This window comes from Fringilla coelebs (genome assembly GCF_963513975.1).
Source record: "Fringilla coelebs genome assembly, chromosome: 33".
Classification (NCBI taxonomy): domain Eukaryota; kingdom Metazoa; phylum Chordata; class Aves; order Passeriformes; family Fringillidae; genus Fringilla; species Fringilla coelebs.
Window position 1 is genome coordinate 738598 of NC_140059.1, and position 21519 is coordinate 760116.

The window sequence follows — 21519 nt, forward strand, 5'->3', positions numbered from 1 at the left end:
GCTCTGTCCTGTCCCCCGTTTTTGGGGTGTCCTGCCGGTGCGGGCCCTGCCCCCGCTCTGTCCCGTCCCCCGTTTTTGGGGTGTCCCCCCGTTTTTGGGGTGCCCTGCCGGTGCAGGCCCTGCCCCCGCTCTGTCCTGTCCCCCATTTTTGGGGTGTCCCTCTGGGTTTTGGGGTGCCCTGCCGGTGCGGGCCCTGCCCCCGCTCTGGCCGGTGCTGATAAAGGGCCCCGGCCCCGCCCGGCCCCCCCCGAGCAACCGCCGGGGCCCCAGGATCTGATAAGGCCTTATCAGCGCCCGGCAGCCCCGGGGCCGTTACCGCCCCCCCGGGCCGAACCCCCAAAACGCCCGGAGCGCCCCAAAAGCCCCAGAGCGCCCCAAAAGCCCCAGAGCGCCCCAAAAACCCCAGAGCGCCCCAAAAACCCCCCGAACCCCGAACCCCCCGCGGCTCCCGCAGCGCCAGGTGAGCTCTGCCCCCCCAAACCCCCCCCGAGATTTTGGGGTGTCCAAGGGGGGGGAGGGGCAGGGGTGGGGTCCTGGAGCCCCTCCCACCCTTCCCCCACCCGCCCCGTGTCCATCTGTCTGTCCGGGCGGGACAGGGACAGGGGCACAGGGACGGGACGCGGCGGAGCCAGGTCAGGGACCCCCCCCGGGTTTGGGGGTTCGGGGGGTTCGGGGGGGGAGGGACCCCAAAACTGCCACCCCGGGGGGAGGGGGGCGCCCGGGGGTTCGGGGTGCCCGGATTGGGATCAGGTTTGGGGGTACCCAGGGGTTTGGGGATTTCGGGGTTCGGGGGTCCCCGGTTTGGGGTGGTCGGGTTTGGGGGTTCCCAGGGGTTTGGGGATTTTGGGGTTCGGGGTGCCCGGTTTGGGGATTTCGGGGTTTGGGACCCCCCAGTTTGGGGATTTTGGGGTTCGGGGGTCCCCGGTTTGGGGATTTCGGGGTTTGGGAACCCCCAGTTTGGGGATTTCGGGGTTCGGGGGTGCCCGGTTTGGGGATTTTGGGGTTCGGGGGTCCCCGGGGTTTGGGGATTTCGGGGTTCGGGGGTGCCCGGTTTGGAGATTTTGGGGTTCGGGGTTCCCGGTTTGGGGTGGGCAGGTTTGGGGGTTCCCAGGGATTTGGGGAATTTGGGGTTCGGGGCTTCCCAGGGGTTTGGGGATTTCGGGGTTCGGGATCCCCGGTTTGGGGTGGTCAGGTTTGGGGGTGCCCAGGGGTTTGGGGATTTCGGGGTTTGGGCGTCCCTGGTTTGGGGATTTCGGGGTTTGGGGGTTCCCAGGGCTTTGGGGATTTTGGGGTTCAGGGTTCACCGGTTTGAGGATTTTGGGGTTCGGGGGTCCCCGGGGTTTGGGGATTTGGGGTTCGGGCGTTCCCAGGGGTTTTGGGATTTCGGGGTTCGGGGGTGCCCAGGGGTTTGGGGATTTCGGGGTTTGGGATCCCCCAGTTTGGGGATTTTGGGGATCGGGGGTCCCCGGTTTGGGGATTTTGGGGTTCGGGGTTCCCAGGGGTTTGGGGATTTCGGGGTTCGGGGGTCCCCGGTTTGGGGGAGATTTTGGGGTTCGGGGGTGCCCGGTTTGGGGATTTCGGGGTTTGGGACCCCCCAGTTTGGGGATTTCGGGGTTTGAGGATTTCAGGGTTTGGGGGCACCTGGAGGTTTGGGGGGCACCTGGAGGTTTGGGGGTCCCCAGTTCGGGGGGGGGTCAGGGTTTGGGGGTGCCCGGGGGTTCGGGGGTGCCCGGTTTGGGGATTTTGGGGTTTGAGGGCACCCGGGTGTTTTGGGGGTCCCCGGTTTGGGGATTTCGGGGTTCGGGGGTCCCCAGAGTTTGGGGGTTCCCAGGGGTTCGGGACCTCCCCAATTTGGGGATTTTGGGGTTTGGGGGTGCCCGGGGGTTCGGGACCCCCCCAGTTTGGGGATTTTGGGGTTTGGGGGTCCCCGGTTTGGGGATTTCGGGGTTTGGGGGTCCCCGGTTTGGGGATTTGGGGTTCGGGGTTCCCAGGGGTTTGGGGATTTCGGGGTTTGGGGGTGCCCGGGGGTTCGGGACCCCCCAGTTTGGGAATTTGGGGTTCGGGACCCCCCCAGTTTGGGGATTTTGGGGTTTGGGGATGCCCGGGTGTTTTGGGGGTCCCCGGTTTGGGGATTTCGGGGGTCGCCAGAGTTTGGGGGCTCCCAGGGGTTAGGGACCCCCCAATTTGAGGATTTCGGGGTTCGGGGCCCCCCAGTTTGGGTTTCCAGAGATTCAGGTGCTGGTTTGGGGGGGCAGCCAAGGGCGAGGGACCCCCAGTTGTGGGACTGGGATTCGGGACCCCCCAGTTTGGGGATTTGGGGGTTCGGGACCCCCCAGTTTGGGGATTTTGGGGTTTGGGGGTCGCCAGGGGTTCAGGGGAGAATTTGGGGGGGCGGCTGTGACCCCCCGGGGTTGGGGAGCCCCAGCTCCCGATCTGGGGGTGCTGAGGGCCTTGGGGTTTTGGGGTCACTCAGGGACTGTGGGGTGCAGATCTGGGGTCTCCCAAGATTTTGGGGTGCTGCTCTGGGGTCCCCCAGGGGTTTGGGGTTTTGGGGTGCTGATCTGGGGTCCCCAGGATTTCGGGGTGCTGATCTGGGGTCACTCAGGGTTTTTGGGGTGCTGCTCAGGGCTCCCCCAGGGTTTGGGGTTTTGGGGTGCAGCTCTGTGGTCATTCAGGGTTTTTGGGGTGCAGCTCTGGGGTGCCCCAGGATTTCGGGGTGATGATTTGGGGTCCCGCAGGGGTTTGGGGTACAGCTCTGGGGGCACTCAGGGATTTCAGGGTGCAGCTCTGGGGTCCCCAGGATTTCGGGGTGCAGCTCTGTGGTCCCCCAGGGGTTTGGGGTTTCTGGGGTGCAGCTCTGGGGTCCCCAGGGTTCGGGGTGCAGCTCTGGGGTCACTCAGGGTTTTTGGGGTGCAGCTTTGGGGTCCCCCAGGGGTTTGGGGTTTTGGGGTGCAGCTCTGGGGTCCTCCAGGGGTTTGGGGTTTTTGGGGGGCTGCTCTGTGGTCATTCAGGGTTTTTGGGGTGCAGCTCTGGGGTCCCCAGGGATTTGGGGGTGCTGACGTGGGGCTCTCTGCAGGCTGCCCGTGCCGGGTTTGGGGTCCCCAGGATTTGGGGGTGCAGCTCTGGGGTCCCCCGGATTTGGGGGTGCTGACGAGGGGCTCTCTGCAGGCTGCCCGTGCTGGGTTTGGGGTCCCCAGGATTTGGGGTTTTTGGGGTGCAGCTCCGGGTTCCCCAGGATTTGGGGGTGCTGACGAGGGGCTCTCTGCAGGCTGCCCGTGCTGGGTTTGGGGTCCCCCAGGGGTTTGGGGTTTTTGGGGTGCAGCTCTGGGGTCACTCAGGGTTTTTGGGGTGCTGACGTGGGGCTCTCTGCAGGCTGCCCGTGCCGGGTTTGGGGTCCCCCCGGATTTGGGGTTTTTGGGGTGCAGCTCCGGGCTCCCCAGGGTTTTTGGGGGTGCTGACGTGGGACTCTCTGCAGGCTGCCTGTGCCGGGTCCGGGGTCCCCCCAGATTTGGGGGTGCTGATGTGGGGCTCTCTGCAGGCTGCCCGTGCTGGGTTTGGGGTCCCCAGGGATTTGGGGTTTTTGGGGTGCAGCTCTGGGTTTTTGGGGTGCTGACGAGGGGCTCTCTGCAGGCTGCCCGGGTCCGGGGTCCCCCAGGGGTTTTTGGGGTGCAGCTCTGGGTTTTTGGGGTGCTGACGTGGGGCTCTCTGCAGGCTGCCCGTGCCGGGTCCGGGGTCCCTCAGGGTTTGGGGTTTTTGGGGTGCAGCTCTGGGGTCCCCAGGGGTTTTGGGGTGCAGCTCTGGGGTCCCCAGGGGTTTTTGGGGTGCAGCTCTGGGTTTTTGGGGTGCTGACGAGGGGCTCTCTGCAGGCTGCCCGGGTCCGGGGTACCCCAGGGGTTTTTGGGGTGCAGCTCTGGGGTCCCCGGGGTTTTTGGGGTGCAGCTCTGGGATTTTGGGGTGCTGACGTGGGGCTCTCTGCAGGCTGCCCGGGTTTGGGGTCCCCCATGGAGTTTGTGACGCTGGGGGGGCCGGAGGGGCCCCCCCCGTTCCCCGAGGAGGCCGGAGGCGCCTTCCTGGGGCTGGGGGCGCCCGAGGGGCTGGAGCCGGGGGGGCTGCTGGGGCCCTTCCCCCCCACAGGTACCGGGGACCCTGGGACACCCCCTGTGTCACCCCCTGGGACACCCCCTGTCACCCCTGGGTCACCCCTGGGACACCCCTGGGACACCCCTGTCACACCCCGTCACCCCACTGTCACCCCTGTGTCACCTGTACCTGTGTCACCCCTGGGTCACCCCCTGTCACCCCCTGTGTCACCCCCGTGTCACCACTGGGACACCCCCTGTCACCCCCTGTGTCACCCCTGTGTCACCCCCCTGTCACCTGTACCTGTGTCACCCCTGGGTCACCCCCTGTGTCACCCCCTGTCACCCCCTGTGTCACCCCGTGTCACCCCCTGGGACACCCCCTGTGTCACCTCTGGGTCACCCCCTGGGTCACTCTTGTCACTCCCTGTGTCACCCCCTGGGTCACCCCCTGTGTCACCCACTGTCACCCACTGTGTCACCCCCGGGACACACCTGGGTCACCCCTGTCACTCCCTGTGTCACTCCCTGTGTCACCCCCTGTGTCACCCCCTGTCACACCCTGTCACCCCCTGTCACCCCCTGTGTCACTCCCTGTGTCACCCCCTGGGTCACCCCTGTCACCCCCTGTGTCACCCCCGAGTCACCCCCTGTGTCACCTGTACCTGTGTCACCCCCTGTGTCATCTCCATGTCACCTGTACCTGTGTCATCTCCCGTGTCACCTCCATGTTACCTGCATCACCCCTGTGTCACCTGTACCTGTGTCATCCCTCATGTCACCTCTGTGTCACCTGTGACACCCCCTGGGTCACCCCTGGGTCACCTCTGTCCCCAGTGTCACCCCCTGTCACTTAGGTCCCCTGTGTCACCCCAGTGTCACCCCCTGTCCCCATCCCCTCTGTTCCCCCTGTCCCCTCTGTCCCAGCCACCCCCAGTGTCCCCTCATGACCCCCCCACCATGTCCCCCCCGTGTCCCCCTGTGTCCTCCATCCCCCAATGTCCCCAGTGTCCCCACACGTGTCCCTGTGCCCCAATGTCCCCACACGTGTCCCCCTGAGCCACCCCTCACTGCTGTCCCCAATGTCCCCAATGTCCCTGTGCCCCTGGCAGCTGTCCCTCCTTGTCCCCAATGTCCCCTGTGCCTCCCCTCACCAATGTCCCCTCGTGTCCCCAGTATCCCCCGGTGTCCCCAATGTCCCCCCCATGTCCCCAATGTCCCCCGTGCCTCCCCTCACCGATGTCCCCCGTGTCCCCCCAGGCCCTCCCTCCTCTCTGTCCCCTGTGTCCCCAATGTCCCCCATGTCCCCTCCCCCTCATGGCTGTCCCCGTGCCCCCCATCTCTGTCCCCCATGTCCCTGATGTCCCCTGATGTCCCCAGTGTCCCCAGTGTCCCCAATGTCCCCATGTCCCCATGTCCCCAGTGCCCCCCCATGTCCCCCCATGTTTCTGATGTCCCCAATGTCCTGCCATGTCCCCACCGTGTCCCTCATGTCCCTAACGTCCCCGTGTCCCCCCATGTCCCCAATGCCCCCCCAGTGCCCCCCCATGTCCCTGCTGTCCCTCATGTCCCCAATGCCCCCGTGTGTCCCCCCTGTCCCTGATGTCCCCCTGTCCCTGATGTCCCCCCCAGTGTCCCCCTGTCCCTGATGTCCCCCTGTCCCTGATGTCCCCCTGTCCCCCTGTCCCTGATGTCCCCCTGTCCCTGATGTCCCCTGTCCCTCTGTCCCCAGGCCGCCTGTCGCTGGTGCCCTGGGCTGAGGGGGGTCCCTGATGTCCCCGTGTCCCCCTGTCCCCGCTGTCCCCCTGTCCCTGATGTCCCCCCCAGTGTCCCCCTGTCCCTGATGTCCCCCCCAGTGTCCCCCTGTCCCTGATGTCCCCCTGTCCCTGATGTCCCCCCCCCAGTTTCCCCCTGTCCCTGATGTCCCCTGTCCCTCTGTCCCCAGGCCGCCTGTCGCTGGTGCCCTGGGCTGAGGGGAGGTCCCTGATGTCCCCCTGTCCCCCTGTCCCTGATGTCCCCCTGTCCCTGATGTCCCCCTGTCCCTGATGTCCCCCCCAGTGTCCCCCTGTCCCCCTGTCCCTGATGTCCCCCTGTCCCCCTGTCCCTGATGTCCCCTGTCCCTGATGTCCCCTGTCCCTCTGTCCCCAGGCCGTCTGTCGCTGGTGCCCTGGGCTGAGGGGGGGTCCCTGGGGGGCCCCTCCTGGACCCCTCCCCCCCCGGAGCCCCCCCGGTTCCTGGAGCTGCTGCAGCCCCCCCGGAGCCCCCCCCCCGCGGGACCCCCCCTGCTGCCCCCCGCGCCCCCCCCCTGCGGTGAGACTGGGAGCACTGGGAGCACTGGGAGCACTGGGAATGGGACTGGGAGCACTGGGAATGGGGACTGGGAGCACTGGGAATGGGACTGGGAGCACTGGGAGCACTGGGAGCACTGGGAATGGGGACTGGGAGCACTGGGAGGGACTGGGAATGGGACTGGGAGCACTGGGAATGGGACTGGGAGCACTGGGAGGGACTGGGAATGGGACTGGGAGCACTGGGAGGGACTGGGAATGGGACTGGGAGGGACTGGGAGCACTGGGAATGGGGACTGGGAGCACTGGGAGGGACTGGGAGCACTGGGAATGGGGCTGGGAGCACTGGGAATGGGGACTGGGAGCACTGGGAATAGGGACTGGGAGCATTGGGAATGGGGACTGGGAGCACTGGGAGGGACTGGGAGCACTGGGAATGGGGCTGGGAGCACTGGGAATGGGGCTGGGAGGGACTGGGAGGGACTGGGACCAAACTGGGATGGACTAGGAATGGAACTGGGAGGGACCTGGAGGAACTGGGAGCACTGGGAGGGACTGGGGGCACTGGGAAAGGGACTGGGGGGGACTGGTGGGAACTGGGAATGGGACTGGGAGGCACTGGGAGGGACTGGGATGAACTGGGGGGACTGGGAATGAGACTGGGAGGGACTGGGACCAAACTGGGATGGACTGGGAATGGAACTGGGATGGAACCGGGAGGGACTGGGATAGGAACTGGGAATGGGACTGGGATGGGACTGGAAGGGACTGGGATGGACTGGAGGGGACTGGGGGGGCCTGGTAGGGCTCACTGGGGGGCACTGGTTCATACTGGGGTGCACTGGGAAGCCTGCTGGGGGTTGTACTGGTTTGTAGTGGAGCTGGTACTGGTCCATACTGGGGCACAGACTGGTCCATACCAGTCCGTATTGGTCTGTACTGGTGCTCACCACTCCATACTGGTCCATACTGGTGCTCACCACTCCGTTCCAGTCTGTACTGGCCCATACTGGTCCATACCGGTCCATACTGGCCCGTACTGATCCATACTGGTCTGTACTGGTCCATACTGGTCCGTACTGGTCTGTACTGGTCCGTACTGGTCTGTACTGGTCCGTACTGGTTTGTAGTGGCCCATGCTGGTCCGTACTGGCCCATACTGGTCTGTACTGGTTTGTACTGGTCTGTACTGGTTCTTACCGGTCCGTATTGGTCTGTACTGGTCCATACTGGCCCATGCCGGCCCATACTGGCCCGTACTGGTCTGTGCTGGTCCGTACGGACCCATACTGGTCCGTACTGGTCCGTACGGGTCCGTACTGGTCCATACCGGTCCGTACCGGTCCATACTGGCCCATACTGGTCGGTACTGGTCCATACCAGTCCATACTGGCCCATACTGGCCCGTACTGGTCCATACTGGTCTGTACTGGTCCGTACTGGTCCGTACCAGTCCATACTGATCCATACTGGCCCGTACCGGTTCATACTGGTCCATACCGGTCCGTACTGGTCCATACTGGTCCATACTGGCCCGTACCGGTCCGTACTGGTCCGTACTGGTCCATACTGGTCCATACCGGTCCGTACTGGTCCATACTGGTCCATACTGGTTCATACCGGTCCATACCGGTCCATACCGGTCCGTACCGGTCGGTCCCAGCGCTCACCGGTCCGTCCCGCCCTGGCAGAGGCGCGTGAGTGCGTGAACTGCGGGGCCACGGCGACGCCGCTGTGGCGCCGGGACGGCACCGGGCACTACCTGTGCAACGCCTGCGGGCTGTACCACCGGCTCAACGGGCACAACCGGCCCCTCATCCGCCCCAAGAAGCGCCTGGTGAGAGCCCCCCACACCCCGGGACCCAAAACACCCCAAAACACCCCAAAAACACCTCAAAAACATCCCGGGAACACCCCAAAAACACCCCCGGGATCCAAAACACCCAAAAACACCCCAAAAACACCCCGGGAACACCCCAAAACACCCCCGGGATCAAAAACACCCCCAAAACACCCCAAAAACACCCCAGGATCCGAAACACCCCAAAACACCCCGGGAACACCCCAAAAACACCCCGGGAACACCCCGGGATCCAAAATACCCCAAAACACCCCGGGAACACCCCGGGAACACCCCAAAAACACCCCCGGGATCCAAAACACCCCAAAACACCCCGGGAACACCCCAAAAACACCCCGGGAACACCCCGGGATCCAAAACACCCCAAAACACCCCAAAAACACCCCGGGAACACCCCGGGATCCAAAACACCCCAAAAACACCCCGGGAACACCCTGGGAACACCCTGGGAACACTCTGGGAACACCCCGGGGATCCAAAACACCCCAAAACACCCCGGGAACACCCCAAAAACACCCCGGGATCCAAAACGCCCCAAAACACCCCGGGAACACCCCAAAAACACCCCGGGATCCAAAACACCCCAAAAACACCCCGGGAACACCCCAAAAACACCCCGGGAACGCCCCAGAAACACCCCGGGAACACCCTGGGAACACCCCGGGGATCCAAAACACCCAAAACCACCCCGGGAACACCCCAAAAACACCCCCAAAACACCCCGGGAACACCCCAAAAACACCCCGGGATCCGAAACAGCCCAGGAACACCCCGGGATCACCCCAGAAACACCCCCAAAACACCCTGGGATCTGAAACACCCCCGGAAACACCCTAAAAACACCCCCAAAACACCCTGGGGATCCAAAACCACCTGAGAAACAGCCTTAAAACATCCCAGGATCCAAAACACCCCAGAAACACCCCAAAAACACCCTTAAAACATCCCAGGATCCAAAACACCCCAGAAACACCCTGGGGGTCCAAAACCACCCCAGAAATCCCCAAGGGATCCAAAACACCCTGGAAATACCCCAGAAACACCCCAGGGATCCGAAACACCCCAGAAACCCCCAAGGGATCCAAAACCAGCCCAAAACCACCCCAGAAACACCCTGGGGATCCAGAATAAACCCCAAAAACACCCCAGGAGCCCCAAAACACCCCAAAACCACCCCGGGGATCCAAACACACCCCAAAAACCCCCTAGGGATCCAAAATACAGCCCCAAAACACCCCGGGGACCCCAAAACCACCCCCAAATACACCTGGGAACCCCAAAATGCACCTGGGAACACCAAAAACACCCTGGGGAACCCAAAATAACCCCGGGACCCCAACATCCACCCCAGGGAACCCAAAATATACCTGGGGACCCCAAAAACACCCCGGGGACCCCAAAATAACCCCGGGAACCCTAAAATACACCCGGGGGACCCCAAAATCCACCCCGGGACCCCAAAATCCTGTCAGGGACCCCCAAATTCCCCCAAACCCAAATTCCCCTCCCAGCTCCTCCCCCAAACTCTCCAAAACGCCTCAAATTCCCCCAAACCCCTCCTTACACCCCAAAACTCCCTCAAGTCCCCCCCCAAATTCCTCCCAGCCCCCCGAAATTCCCTTTGAGTCACCCCAACCCTCCCCAAATTCCCCCAGACATCCTGAATCCCCTTAAATCCTCCTTACACCCCAAAACCTCCCCAAATCCCCCCTTACACCCCCAAATCCCCATCCAGCCCCCCCCCCAGACACCCCAAATTCCCCTGAACCCTCCTTACACCCCAAAATCCCCTCTAGTCCCCCCCAAAATCCCCCAAACCCCTCCTTACACCCCCAAATCCACCCCAAACCCCCTCTGCTCCCCCCCAATCCCCTTGGAGTCCCCCCAAACCCCCTGTGCTGCCCCCCAAACCCTTCTCAGCCCCCCAACCCCCTCTCAGTGCCCCCCAAGCCCCTCTCAGCCCCCCAATCCCCTCTGCTGCCCCCCAATCCCCTTTGCTGCCCCCCAAACCCCTCTCAGCCCCCCCAAACCCCTCTCAGTGCCCCCCAATCCCCCCTGCTGCCCCCCAATCCCCTCTCAGTGCCCCCAAACCCCTCTCAGTGCCCCCAATCCCCCCTGCTGCCCCCCAAACCCCTCTCAGCCCCCCCAATCCCCTCTCAGACCCCCCAATCCCCTCTCAGTGCCCCCCAATCCCCTCTGCTGCCCCCCAATCCCCTCTGCTGCCCCCCAATCCCCTCTCAGCCCCCCCAATCCCCTCTGCTGCCCCCCAAACCCCTCTGCTGCCCCCCCAATCCCCTCTCAGCCCCCCCAATCCCCTCTCAGACCCCCCAATCCCCTCTCAGACCCCCCAATCCCCTCTCAGTGCCCCCCAATCCCCTCTGCTGCCCCCCAATCCCCTCTCAGCCCCCCCAATCCCCTCTCAGCCCCCCCAATCCCCTCTCAGCCCCCCCAATCCCCCCTGCTGCCCCCCAACCCCCTCACAGCCCCCCAAACCCTCCTCTGCCCCCCCAATCCCCTCTCAGCCCTCCCAGCCCCTCTCAGCCCCCCCAATCCCCCCCAATCCCCTCTCAGTGCCCCCCAATCCCCCCTGCTGCCCCCCAATCCCCTCTCAGCCCTCCCAATCCCCCTTGCTGCCCCCCAATCCCCCCTCAGTGCCCCCCAATCCCCTCTGCTGCCCCCCCAATCCCGCCTGCTGCCCCCCAATCCCCTCAGTGCCCCCCAATCCCCTCTCAGCCCCCCCAATCCCCCTTGCTGCCCCCCAATCCCCTCTCAGTGCCCCCCAATCCCCCCTCTGCTGCCCCCCAATCCCTCCCCAGTGCCCCCCAAATCCCTCTGTCCCCCAAACCCCTCTCAGCCCCCCCAAATCCCTCTGTCCCCCCAATCCCCTCTCAGCCCCCCCAATCCCCCCTGCTGCCCCCCAGCCCCTCTCAGCCCCCCAATCCCCCCTGCTGCCCCCCAATCCCCTCTCACCCCCCTCCTCTCCCCCAGCTGGTCAGCAAACGCGCCGGCACCGTCTGCAGCAACTGCCAGACCAGCACCACCACGCTGTGGAGGCGCAGCCCCCGCGGGGACCCCGTCTGCAACGCCTGCGGGCTCTACTACAAACTGCACCGGGTGAGGAACCCTAAATACACCCCAAAATATCCTAAAATATCCTTAAAACCACCCCACACCCCGTCTGCAACGCCTGCGGGCTCTACTACAAACTGCACCGGGTGAGGGACCCCTAAATACACCCCAAAATATCCCTGAAACACCCCAAAACACCCCCCACCCCGTCTGCAACGCCTGCGGGCTCTACTACAAACTGCACCGGGTGAGGGACCCCTAAATACACCCCAAAATATCCTAAAAACCACCCCAAAACACCCCACACCCCATCTGCAACGCCTGCGGGCTCTACTACAAACTGCACCGGGTGAGGGACCCCAAAATATCCTAAAATATCCTTAAAACCACCCCAAAACACCCCACACCCCGTCTGCAACGCCTGCGGGCTTTACTACAAACTGCACCAGGTGAGACACCCCAAAATACCCTAAATACACCCCAAAATATCCTAAAATATCCCTAAAACCACCCCAAAATATCCCCAAAACCACCCCAAAATATCCTTAAAACACCCCAAAATATCCCAAAAACACCCCAAAATATCCCAAAAACACCCCAAAATATCCCCAAAACCAACCCAAAATATCCCTAAAACCATCCCAAAATATCCCCAAAACCACCCCAAAATATCCTTAAAACACCACAAAATATCCTAAATACACCCCAAAATATCCCTAAAACCACCCCAAAATATCCCTAAAACCACCCCAAAATATCCCTAAAACACCCCAAAATATTCCTGAATATTCCAAAGCGTTCCTAAACCACCCCAAAACATCCCTGAGCCACCCCAAAATATCCCTAAAACCACCCCAAAATATCCCTAAATATCCCAGTGTTCCTAAACCACCCCAAAACATCCTTGAGCCACCCCAAAATATCCCCAAAACCACCCCAAAATATCCTAAAAACACCCCAAAATATCCCTAAAACACCCCAAAATATCCCTAAATATCCCAAAGTGTTCCTAAACCACCCCAAAGCATCCCTGAGCCACCCCAAAATATCCCTAAAACACCCCAAAATATCCTAAATACACCCCAAAATATCCTAAAACCACCCCAAAATATCCCTAAAACCACCCCAAAATATCCCTAAAACACCCCAAAATATCCCTAAAAACACGCCAAAATATCCCTAAATATCCCAAAGGGTTCCTAAAGCACCCCAAAACATCCCTGAGTCACCCCAAAGCCGGGCCAGGACACCAGAACCCCCCAAATCCCCCACTCACGGAGGGGGAGGGGGAACGGGAAGGGATTTTTGGGGGGTCCAGCACGGATGGGGGTGGGATGGGAACTTTGGGGGGCCCAGACCCCCCTGGCCTGGATTTGGGGACCCCACCTCCAGATTTGGGGACCCCACCTCCAGATTTGGGGACCCCCTCCAGATTTGGGGGCTCCACTTCCAGATTTGGGGACCCCCCTGCATTTGGGGACCCCCTCCAGATTTGGGGACCCCCCTCCAGATTTGGGGACCCCCCCTGGATTTGGGGACCCCCCCTGGGTTTTGGACCCCCCCCCCCCCCGGGTTTGGGAATCCCTGGCCTGGATTTGGGGACCCCCTCCGGATTTGGGGACCCCCTCCGGATTTGGGGACCACCCTCCCCCTCAGATTTTGGGAACCCCCTGGGTTTGGAGACCCCCCCCGGATTTGGGGGACCCTCCGTGGGTTCGGGACCCCCCGGCCGGGATTTGGGGGTCCCTGTCCCCGTTTGTGTCCCCCAACCCGGTGTCCCCGTTCCCCAGGTGAACCGGCCGCTGACGATGCGCAAGGACGGGATCCAGACCCGCAACCGCAAGGTCCTCGGCCAAGGGCAAGAAGCGGCGCCAGGGGGGGGGGCGCCGGGCCCGGGGGGGTCCCCGAAACCTCGGCGGGGCCGCCCCTGCCCCCCCGCCCGCGCCCCCCCCCAGCCGCCCCCCGAGGACCCGGCCACGCTCTTCGCGCTGGGGCCGCTGGTCCTGTCCGGGCACCTGCTGCCCTTCCCCGCCCCGGCCGCGCCCTTCCTGGGCCCCGAGTTCGGGGCCGCCCCCGGCGCGGCGCCCCCCGGGCTGGGCCCCGCAGCTCTGACGGGGCTCCCAGTACAGATCGGTACCGACACGGCGGCTCCGACTCGTTCTTGGGGGGCGGGGCGGGGGCGGGGGCCACCTGCGGGCTGGGGGCGGGGCTTGGGGAACAAAAAAAATCTTATTAAAGGGGCTCCCCCACTCTGGACAAGATATGGTTGGACCCAAGATGGCGGCCTCCATGAGGGGGGCAATATGGCGGCACCCATGAGCATAGCCAATATGGCGGGGCTCCCCCACTCTGGACAAGATATGGTTGGACCCAAGATGGCGGCCTCCATGAGGAGGGCAATATGGCGGCACCCATGAGCATAGCCAATATGGCGGGGGCTCCCCCACTCTGGACAAGCTATGGTTGGACCCAAGATGGCGGCCTCCATGAGGAGGGCAATATGGCGGCACCCATGAGCATAGCCAATATGGCGGGGCTCCCCCACTCTGGACAAGCTATGGTTGGACCCAAGATGGCGGCCTCCATGAGGGGGGCAATATGGCGGCACCCATGAGCATAGCCAATATGGCGGCACTGCGAGCACAACCAATATGGCGGCCCCCATGAGCACAGCCAACATGGCGGCACTGCGAGCACAACCAACATGGCGGCCCCCATGAGCATAGCCAATATGGCGGCACTGCGAGCACAACCAACATGGCGGCCCCCATGAGCACAGCCAACATGGCGGTCCGTAAAGCAGCGGCCCCGCCCTCGTATGACCACGCCCCTCAGTGACACGCCCATTTAAGCCCCGCCCCGCGATTCGCGGTGCCACGCCCCAGGCGTGCTGAGTCACGCCCCCCTCATGGCCACGCCCCTTAGTCGCGCTCGTGCCCCGCCTGCCCTTGACGTCATCACGGCGCGCTTCGCGCCAGCGTCGCGCGGGGCTGCAGGTGAGTGAGGCGGCTCCGGCCCCGCCCGGGACCCCCGAACCCCCCCGGGACCCCCGAAACCCCCGGGATCCCCCGGAGCCCCCCGGGACCCCCCGAGCCCTCCCTTGATCCCCGAACCCCCCCCGAGCCCCCCGAGCCGTCCCGGGACCCCCCCGGTGCCCCCGGAGCCCCTCAGGATCCCCGGCCCCTCCCGGCCCCGCCCTCCGGCCCCGTGTGCTCCCCGCCGGCCCCGCCCCCCCCCCGTGCCGGCCCCGCCCCCGCCGTGCCCCGCCCCGTGTCCCTCCGCTGTCCCCCATTGTCCCCTCACCCCGTGTCCCCCGGTGCCCCTCCCCGTGTCCCCCCGCTGTCCCCCACTGTCCCCTCACCCGTGTCCCCCCCGCTGTCCCTCCGCTGTCCCCCCCGCTATCCCCGGTGTCCCCCGCCCCCCGGTGCCCCGCGGCGTGTCCCCCCACGTGTCCCTCATTGTCCCCCAACCCCTGTCCCGCGGTGCCCAGCCCCGCTGTCCCCCCGCTGTCCCCCGTTGTCCCCTCACCCGTGTCGCCCGGTGCCCCGCCCCGTGTCCCCCGCTGTCCCCGCTGTCCCCCCGCTGTCCCCGTATACCCTGACCCGTGTCCCCCATTGTCCCCCGCCCCGCTGTCCCCCCATTGTCCCCCGCTGTCCCCTGACCCGTGTCCCCCCCAGGTCCCCCCCATTGTCCCCCACTGTCCCCTGACCCGTGTCCCCCCAATTGTCCCCGCTGTCCCCTGACCCGTGTCACCCCCAGGTCCCCCCCATTGTCCCCCGCCTGTCCCCCTGACCCGTGTCCCCCCCATTGTCCCCGCTGTCCCCTGACCCGTGTCCCCCCCATTGTCCCCCGCTGTCCCCCTGACCCGTGTCCCCCCGCTGTCCCCCCCATTGTCCCCGCTGTCCCCTGACCCGTGTCCCCCCCATTGTCCCCCGCTGTCCCCTGACCCGTGTCCCCCCGCTGTCCCCCCATTGTCCCCCGCTGTCCCCTGACCCGTGTCCCCCCCAGGCCCCCGCGATGCCCCCCCCCGCGCGCCGCTAGAGCCCCCCCGGCTGCCATGGTGAGAGGGGCGGGGCCAGCAGAGGGCGGGGCAGGGGGCGGGGGCCTCGCGGGGTGTGGCCGGAGACGCCGCGCCCCGAACTGGAGCGGGGGTCCGCGCGTGGAGGGGGCGGGGCTGAGGGGCGGGGCTTCAGCTGGGCGGGGTCGCACGGACACGCCCAAGCCGCCGGGCTCCATGCGGCTGCCACGTGGGTGGGCGTGGTCTAGGTGGGGTGGGCGTGTCCTATTTGGGTGTGGCCATCAGGGCCACGCCTCCCACTGCACCGGGGTGCTCGGGGGTGGGGGCTCCCGGGGGTGTGGTTTCGCTGTGGGTGGAGCTTGAATGGGTGTGGTCGATGGGCGTGGCTCACGGCGGGCGTGGCTTGGGTGTTACCTTTCTGGGCGTGCCTGGGTGGGCGTGTCTGACGGTGGCTCCGCCCAGGGCCGCGCAGGGCGGCGCCTCCCCCCAGCAGGGGGCGCTGTGCCAGGCGCGCCGGCGCGGGCGCGCGCGGGGGCCGGAGGGCGGGGCTGGAGGCGGAGCTTCAGCAGCTGGTAACGGGGGGGAGGGGCACCCCCGAAAATGGGCGGGGGTGGGACGTGGGGGACCCCAAAAATGGTGGTTTGGGGGGGTCTGGGAGTGCTGGGATATTGGGGGGGCTGGAGGTGGAGTTAAAGCAGCTGGTAATGGGGGGAACCCCAAAAATGGGGGGGGGCTGGGGGGGGGTCCTGGGATATTGAGGGGGGGCTGGAGGTGCAGTTAGAGCAGCTGGTAATGGGGGGAGGGGGGAGCCCCAAAAATGGGGGAGGTTGGGGGGGGTCTGGGGAATGGGGGGGGCTGGAGGTGGACTTAGAGCTTCTGATAATGGGGGGGAACCCCAAAAAATGGGTTTTGGGGGCTCTGGGTGGGGGCGCCCCCAACATTTGGGGGCCGTTTGGGGGGTCTGGGGTCCCCCGAATTTTGGCCCCTTTTGGGATGCCCAGCACAGCCGAGCCCTTTGGGGGGACCCCTGGTTTGGGGCTGGGGGGCGCCCCTACAATGGGGGGTGGGGCTGGGGGTCCCTTTGGGGGTGGGGAGGGGCTCGGGGGGGCCGGGGTGTCCCGGGACCCCCCCAGACCCCGATCCCCTCCCCCCCCCGAGCAGGATTTGGGGGCCGAGGGCCGCGGCTCCCACAGGGACGGGGCTGGTCAGCGATGGAGGGCACGGGGCCGGGCACGGCGACGGCCGGTACGGAGACCCCCCAACTGCGGGGAGCACCCCGAAACTGCCTGGAGCACCCCAAACTGCCCGGAGCAACCCCCGAACAGAACAGAGCCCCCCAAACTGCCCAGAGCCCCCCGAACTGCCCAGAGCCCCCACTGACAGCACAGAGCCCCCCCAAACTGCGGGAGCACCCCGAAACTGCCGGAGCACCCCAAAACTGCCGGAGCACCCCAAACTGCGGGAGCACCCCCGAACAGAACAGAGCCCCCCCAAACTGCCCAGAGCCCTCCCAAAACTGCGGGAGCACCCCAAAACTGCCCAGAGCCCCCCAAACAGAACAGAGCCCCACCAAACTGCCCCGAGCACCCCGAAACTGCCCGGAGCCCCCCCGAACTGCGGGAGCACCCCCCAAACTGCGGGAGCACCCCAAAACTGCGGGAGCACCCCAAACTGCCTGGAGCCCCCCCAGACTGCGGGGAGCACCCCCGAACAGAACAGAGCCCCCCCGAAACTGCCCAGAGCCCCCTCAAACTGCACAGAGCCCCCCGAAACTGCGGGAGCCCACCGAAACTGCGGGAGCGCCCCCAAACTGCGGGAGCACCCCAAAACTGCGGGAGCACCCCGAAACTGCGGGAGCACCCCGAGCAGAACAGAGCCCCCTGAAACTGCCCGGAGCCCTCCCAAAACTGCAGGAGCACCCCAAAACTGCCCAGAGCCCCCCAAAACTGCCCAGAGCCCCCCAAACAGAACAGAGCCCCACCAAACTGCCCGGAGCCCCCCCGAACTGCGGGAGCACCCCCAAACTGCGGGAGCACCCCAAACTGCCCGGAGCCCCCACTGACAGCACAGAGCACCCCAAACTGCCCGGAGCCCCCCCAGACTGCGGGAGCACCCCCGAACAGAACAGAGCCCCCCCAAACTGCACAGAGCCCCCCAAAACTGCGGGAGCACCCCAAAACTGCCCGGAGCGCCCCCAGACTGCCCAGAGCACCCCAAACTGCGGGAGCACCCCAAAACTGCGGGAGCACCCAAACTGCGGGAGCACCCCCAAACTGCCCGGAGCCCCCCCCGAAACTGCCAGAGCCCCCCCCCAAACTGCCCAGAGCACCCCAAACTGCGGGAGCACCCCAAAACTGCGGGAGCACCCCCAAACTGCCCGGAGCACCCCCAAACTGCCCGGAGCCCCCCACTGACAGCACAGAGCCCCCCCAAACTGCCCAGAGCCCCCCCAAACAGCACAGAGCCCCCCAAAACTGCCCCGAGCCCCCCTTGATCCCCCCCTGATCCCCCCCAATTCCCCAGTTCCCCCCGGATCCCCCAAATTCCCCAAATTTTACCAAATCTCCCAAATTTTACCAAAGTCTCCAAATCCCCCAAATCCCCCAAATCCCCAAATCCCCTCCACCAACCCCCCAGCCCCTTCCCCCAAATTCTCGGGGTCCCCCCTCACCTTTGAGGTTCCCTCTGGGGATTTTGGGGTCCTCCCTGAACTTTGAGGGTCCCCTCAGGGTTTTTGGGGTTCCCTAGGGGGGGTTTGAGTTCCCCTTGGGGTTTTGGGTTCCCCTCGGGGTTTTTGGGGTCCCCTCAGGGTTTTTGGGTTCTCCGGGGGGTTTTTGGGGTCCCCTCTGGGTTTTTGGGGTCCCCTCAGGGTTTTTGGGTTCCCCCTTGGGGGTTTTTGGGGTCCCCTCAGGGTTTTTGGTTCCCCGGGGGTTTTTGGGGTCCCCTCGTGGATTTTGGGATCCTCTCCGAAACCTTTGGGGTCCCCGGGGGGGTTTTTGGGGTCCTCGGGGGGAATTTGGGGTCCCCCCCTGACCTTTGGGTTTTCCTCGGGGTTTTTTGGGTTCCCCTCGGATTTTTGGGTTCCCCGGGGGGGGTTTTGGGTTCCCCTCGGATTTTTGGGTTCCCCGGGGGGGTTTTGGGGTCCTCTCGGTGTTTATGGGTTCCTCTCGGTGTTTATGGGTTCCCCTTGGGGTTTTTGGGGTCCCCCTCGGTGTTTCTGGGTTCCCCTCGGTGTTTCTGGGTTCCCCTCGGTGTTTTTGGGGTCCCCTCGGTGTTTTTGGGTTCCCCGGGTGTTTTTGGGTTCCCCTCGGTGTTTTTGGGGTCCCCTCGGTTGTTTTTGGGGTCCCCCCTGACGCTGGTCTCCCGCAGCCTCCCCGGGGGTCCGGCCCTGCAGGAGCTGTTCCAGCGCTGCGTCCCCGTCCAGGTCAGCCCCAAACTCGGGGTCCCCTCCCCTTTTGGGGTCCCCTCCCCCTTTTGGGGTCCCCGCGGATTTTGGGGGACCCCATCCGAGATTTTGGGGACCCCCCCTGACACCCCCTGCCCCCCCCAGTGCCGCGAGGCCAGCGATGAGGAGCTGCTGCTGGTGCACAGGTGGGGCTGGGGGATTTGGGGGGGATTTTGGGGGGGCTGGGGGGGGTTTGGGGGGATTTTTGGGGTTTTGGGGGGGAGCTGGGGGGGATTTTGGGGTGCTCCCAAGGGATTTGGGGGAGCACTGAGGGCTCTGGGCGGGATTTAGGGGGGTTTTGGGGTGGATATGGGGGTCAAGGGGGGTCCCTGTGGGGTTTGGGGGGGGCCCTGTGGGGTTTGGGGGGGCACCGGGGGTCCCCCAGGATTTGGGGATGCTCTGGGGACCCCTGGCGAGCCCCTCAAGGTGGTTTTGGGGTCCCCCCAGCCCCTCGTTCGTGGCGAAGCTGGAGCCCCCCGAGAGCCCCAGCCCGGTGAGCGCCCCCCGATCTCGGGGTCCGGGGGGGTCCCCAAATCCCTGAGACCCCCGGGAGGGTTTGGGGGTCATGGGGGGGGGGTCCCCCAAATCCCTGAGAGCCCCAGGAGGGTTTGGGTGGTCACTGAGGGGGGGGGGTCCCCAAATCCCTGAGAGCCCCGGGAGGGTTTGGGGTCCCCTTCCCAGCCACCAGGGACCCTCAGTGAGGGTTTTGGGGTCCCCCTGGGGGTTTTGGGGTCCCCCTGGACACCTGGGAGGTTCCTCAAGGGTTTCAGGTTATCCCTGAGGTTTTAGGGGTTTCTCCATGGGATTTTGGGGTTCCCCTGACACTGGGTTCATTCCAGAAGAGTTTTGGGGTCCCCCTGGGGGTTTTGGGGTTCCCCCCGATTGCAGGTCCCTCCCGTGGGGGGTTTTGGGGTCTCCCTGTGGATTTTGGGGTCCCCCCAATCCCCTGCATTTCCCTCTGGGGTTTTGAGGTGCCCTTCCCCCGTTGGGGCCCCCCTGATTTTGGGGTGTCCCAGGGGGGCTCGGTGTCCCCCCTGGTTTGGGGTGCCCCAAAATTTTGGGGTGCCCCCCTGATTTGGGGGTGTCGCAGGGGGGCTCGGTCCCCCCCTGATTTTGGGGTCCCCCCTGATTTTGGGGTGTCGCAGGGGGACGCGGGGCTCCCTCCCACGATTTTGGGGTCCCCCTGATGGATTTTGGGGTCCCCCCGATTGATTTTGGGGTGTCGCAGGGGGGCTCGGTTCCCCCCCGATGTTGGGGTCCCCCTGATGGATTTTGGGGTGTCGCAGGGGGGCGCGGGGCCCCGCCGGGCCGTGGGGGGCGGCGCTGGCGCTGCTGGAGGCGGTGCTGGGGGGGGCCCTGCGCAACGGGGTGGCGCTGATCAGGTACGGGAAAAACGGGGGGAATAACGGGGTACGGGGAGGGAATAATGGGGTACGGGGTGGTGCTGATCAGGTACGGGGGGCAAAAACGGGGGGTGGAAACGGGGTATGGGGGGAATAACGGGGTACGGAGGGGAAAACGGGGGGCAAAAACGGGGTACAGGGGGGAAACGGGGTACGGGGGGGAAAAACGGGGTACGGGGGGAATAACGGGGTACGGGGGGCAAAAACGGGGTACGGGGGGGCAAAAACGGGGGGAATAACGGGGTACGGGGGGCAAAAACGGGGTACGGGGGGAATAACGGGGTACGGGGGCAAAAAACGGGGTACGGGGGGAATAACGGGGTATGGGGGAAAAACGGGGGGCAAAAACGGGGTACGGGGGAAAAACGGGGTACGGGGGAATAACGGGGTACGGGGGGCAATAACAGGGTACGGGGGGGAATAACGGGGTACGGGGGGGGGAAATGGGGTACGGGGCGGCGCTGATCAGGTACGGGGGGGGAATAACGGGGGGCAAAAACGGGGTACGGGGGGGGCAATAACGGGGTATGGGGCGGCGCTGATCAGGGTACGGGGGGCAAAAACGGGGTACGGGGGGGCAATAACGGGGTACGGGGGGCAAAAAACGGGGTACGAGGGGGAATAACGGGGTACGGGGGGAATAACGGGGTACGGGGGGCAATAACGGGGTACGGGGGGAATAACGGGGTACGGGGGAAAAACGGGGTACGGGAGAATAACGGGGAACGGGGGGAATAACGGGGTACGGGTGGCAATAACGGGGTACGGCGGTGGCGCTGATCAGGTACGGGGGGCAAAAACGGGGGGTGGAAACGGGGTACGGGGGGAATAACGGGGTACGGGGAGGGGAAAACGGGGGCAAAAACGGGGTATGGGGGGGCAATAACGGGGTACGGGGGGGAAATGGGGGGCAATAACGGGGTGCGGGTGGGGATAACGGGGTACGGGGGCAATAACGGGGTACGGGGGGGAATGGGGGGCAATAACGGGGTGCGGGTGGGGATAACGGGGTACGGGGAGGGGAAAAACGGGGGGCAAAAACGGGGTACAGGGGGGCAAAAAACGGGGTGCGGGGGCTAAAACGAGGTACGGGGGGGGGAAATGGGGTACCAGGGGGGGGAAAAAACCAGGGTATGGGGGGGGAAACGGGGTACGGGGGGGCTAAAAATGGAATACAGGGGGTAAAAACAGGGTACGGGGTGTGTAATGGGTTACGGGGAGGAAAAACGGGGTACGGGGGGTAAAACGGGGTATGGGGGGAGTAAAAATGGGGGGTACGGGGGGGGAAAAGGGGTAGGGGAGGGTAAAAATGGGGTACAGGGGGGGCAAAAACGGGGTACCGGGGGGGAAGATGGG

The 21519-nt window shown here is 65.0% G+C and overlaps 2 protein-coding genes across 2 annotated transcripts in view; both read left to right on the plus strand.

The window, feature by feature from the left end:
* The first annotated feature begins 368 nt into the window (after positions 1–368).
* Positions 369–13430, plus strand: GATA1 (GATA binding protein 1). The gene is given in 7 exon segments (XM_084223993.1): positions 369–460; positions 3979–4134; positions 6228–6389; positions 8059–8204; positions 11217–11342; positions 13088–13140; positions 13142–13430. Coding segments are annotated over 6 exon segments (888 nt in total). The 5' UTR covers positions 369–460; positions 3979–4001; the 3' UTR covers positions 13410–13430.
* An 830-nt stretch (positions 13431–14260) lies between these two features.
* Positions 14261–21519, plus strand: part of HDAC6 (histone deacetylase 6) — a gene marked incomplete at its 3' end in the record, with an annotated part of 36634 nt that continues 29375 nt past the window's right edge. The window contains exons 1-2 of the mRNA XM_084224018.1: positions 14261–14293; positions 15306–15357. Of these exons, the coding sequence (XP_084080144.1) occupies positions 15355–15357 (3 nt within the window). The 5' untranslated portion in view covers positions 14261–14293; positions 15306–15354. The remainder of the gene's footprint in view (positions 14294–15305; positions 15358–21519) is intronic.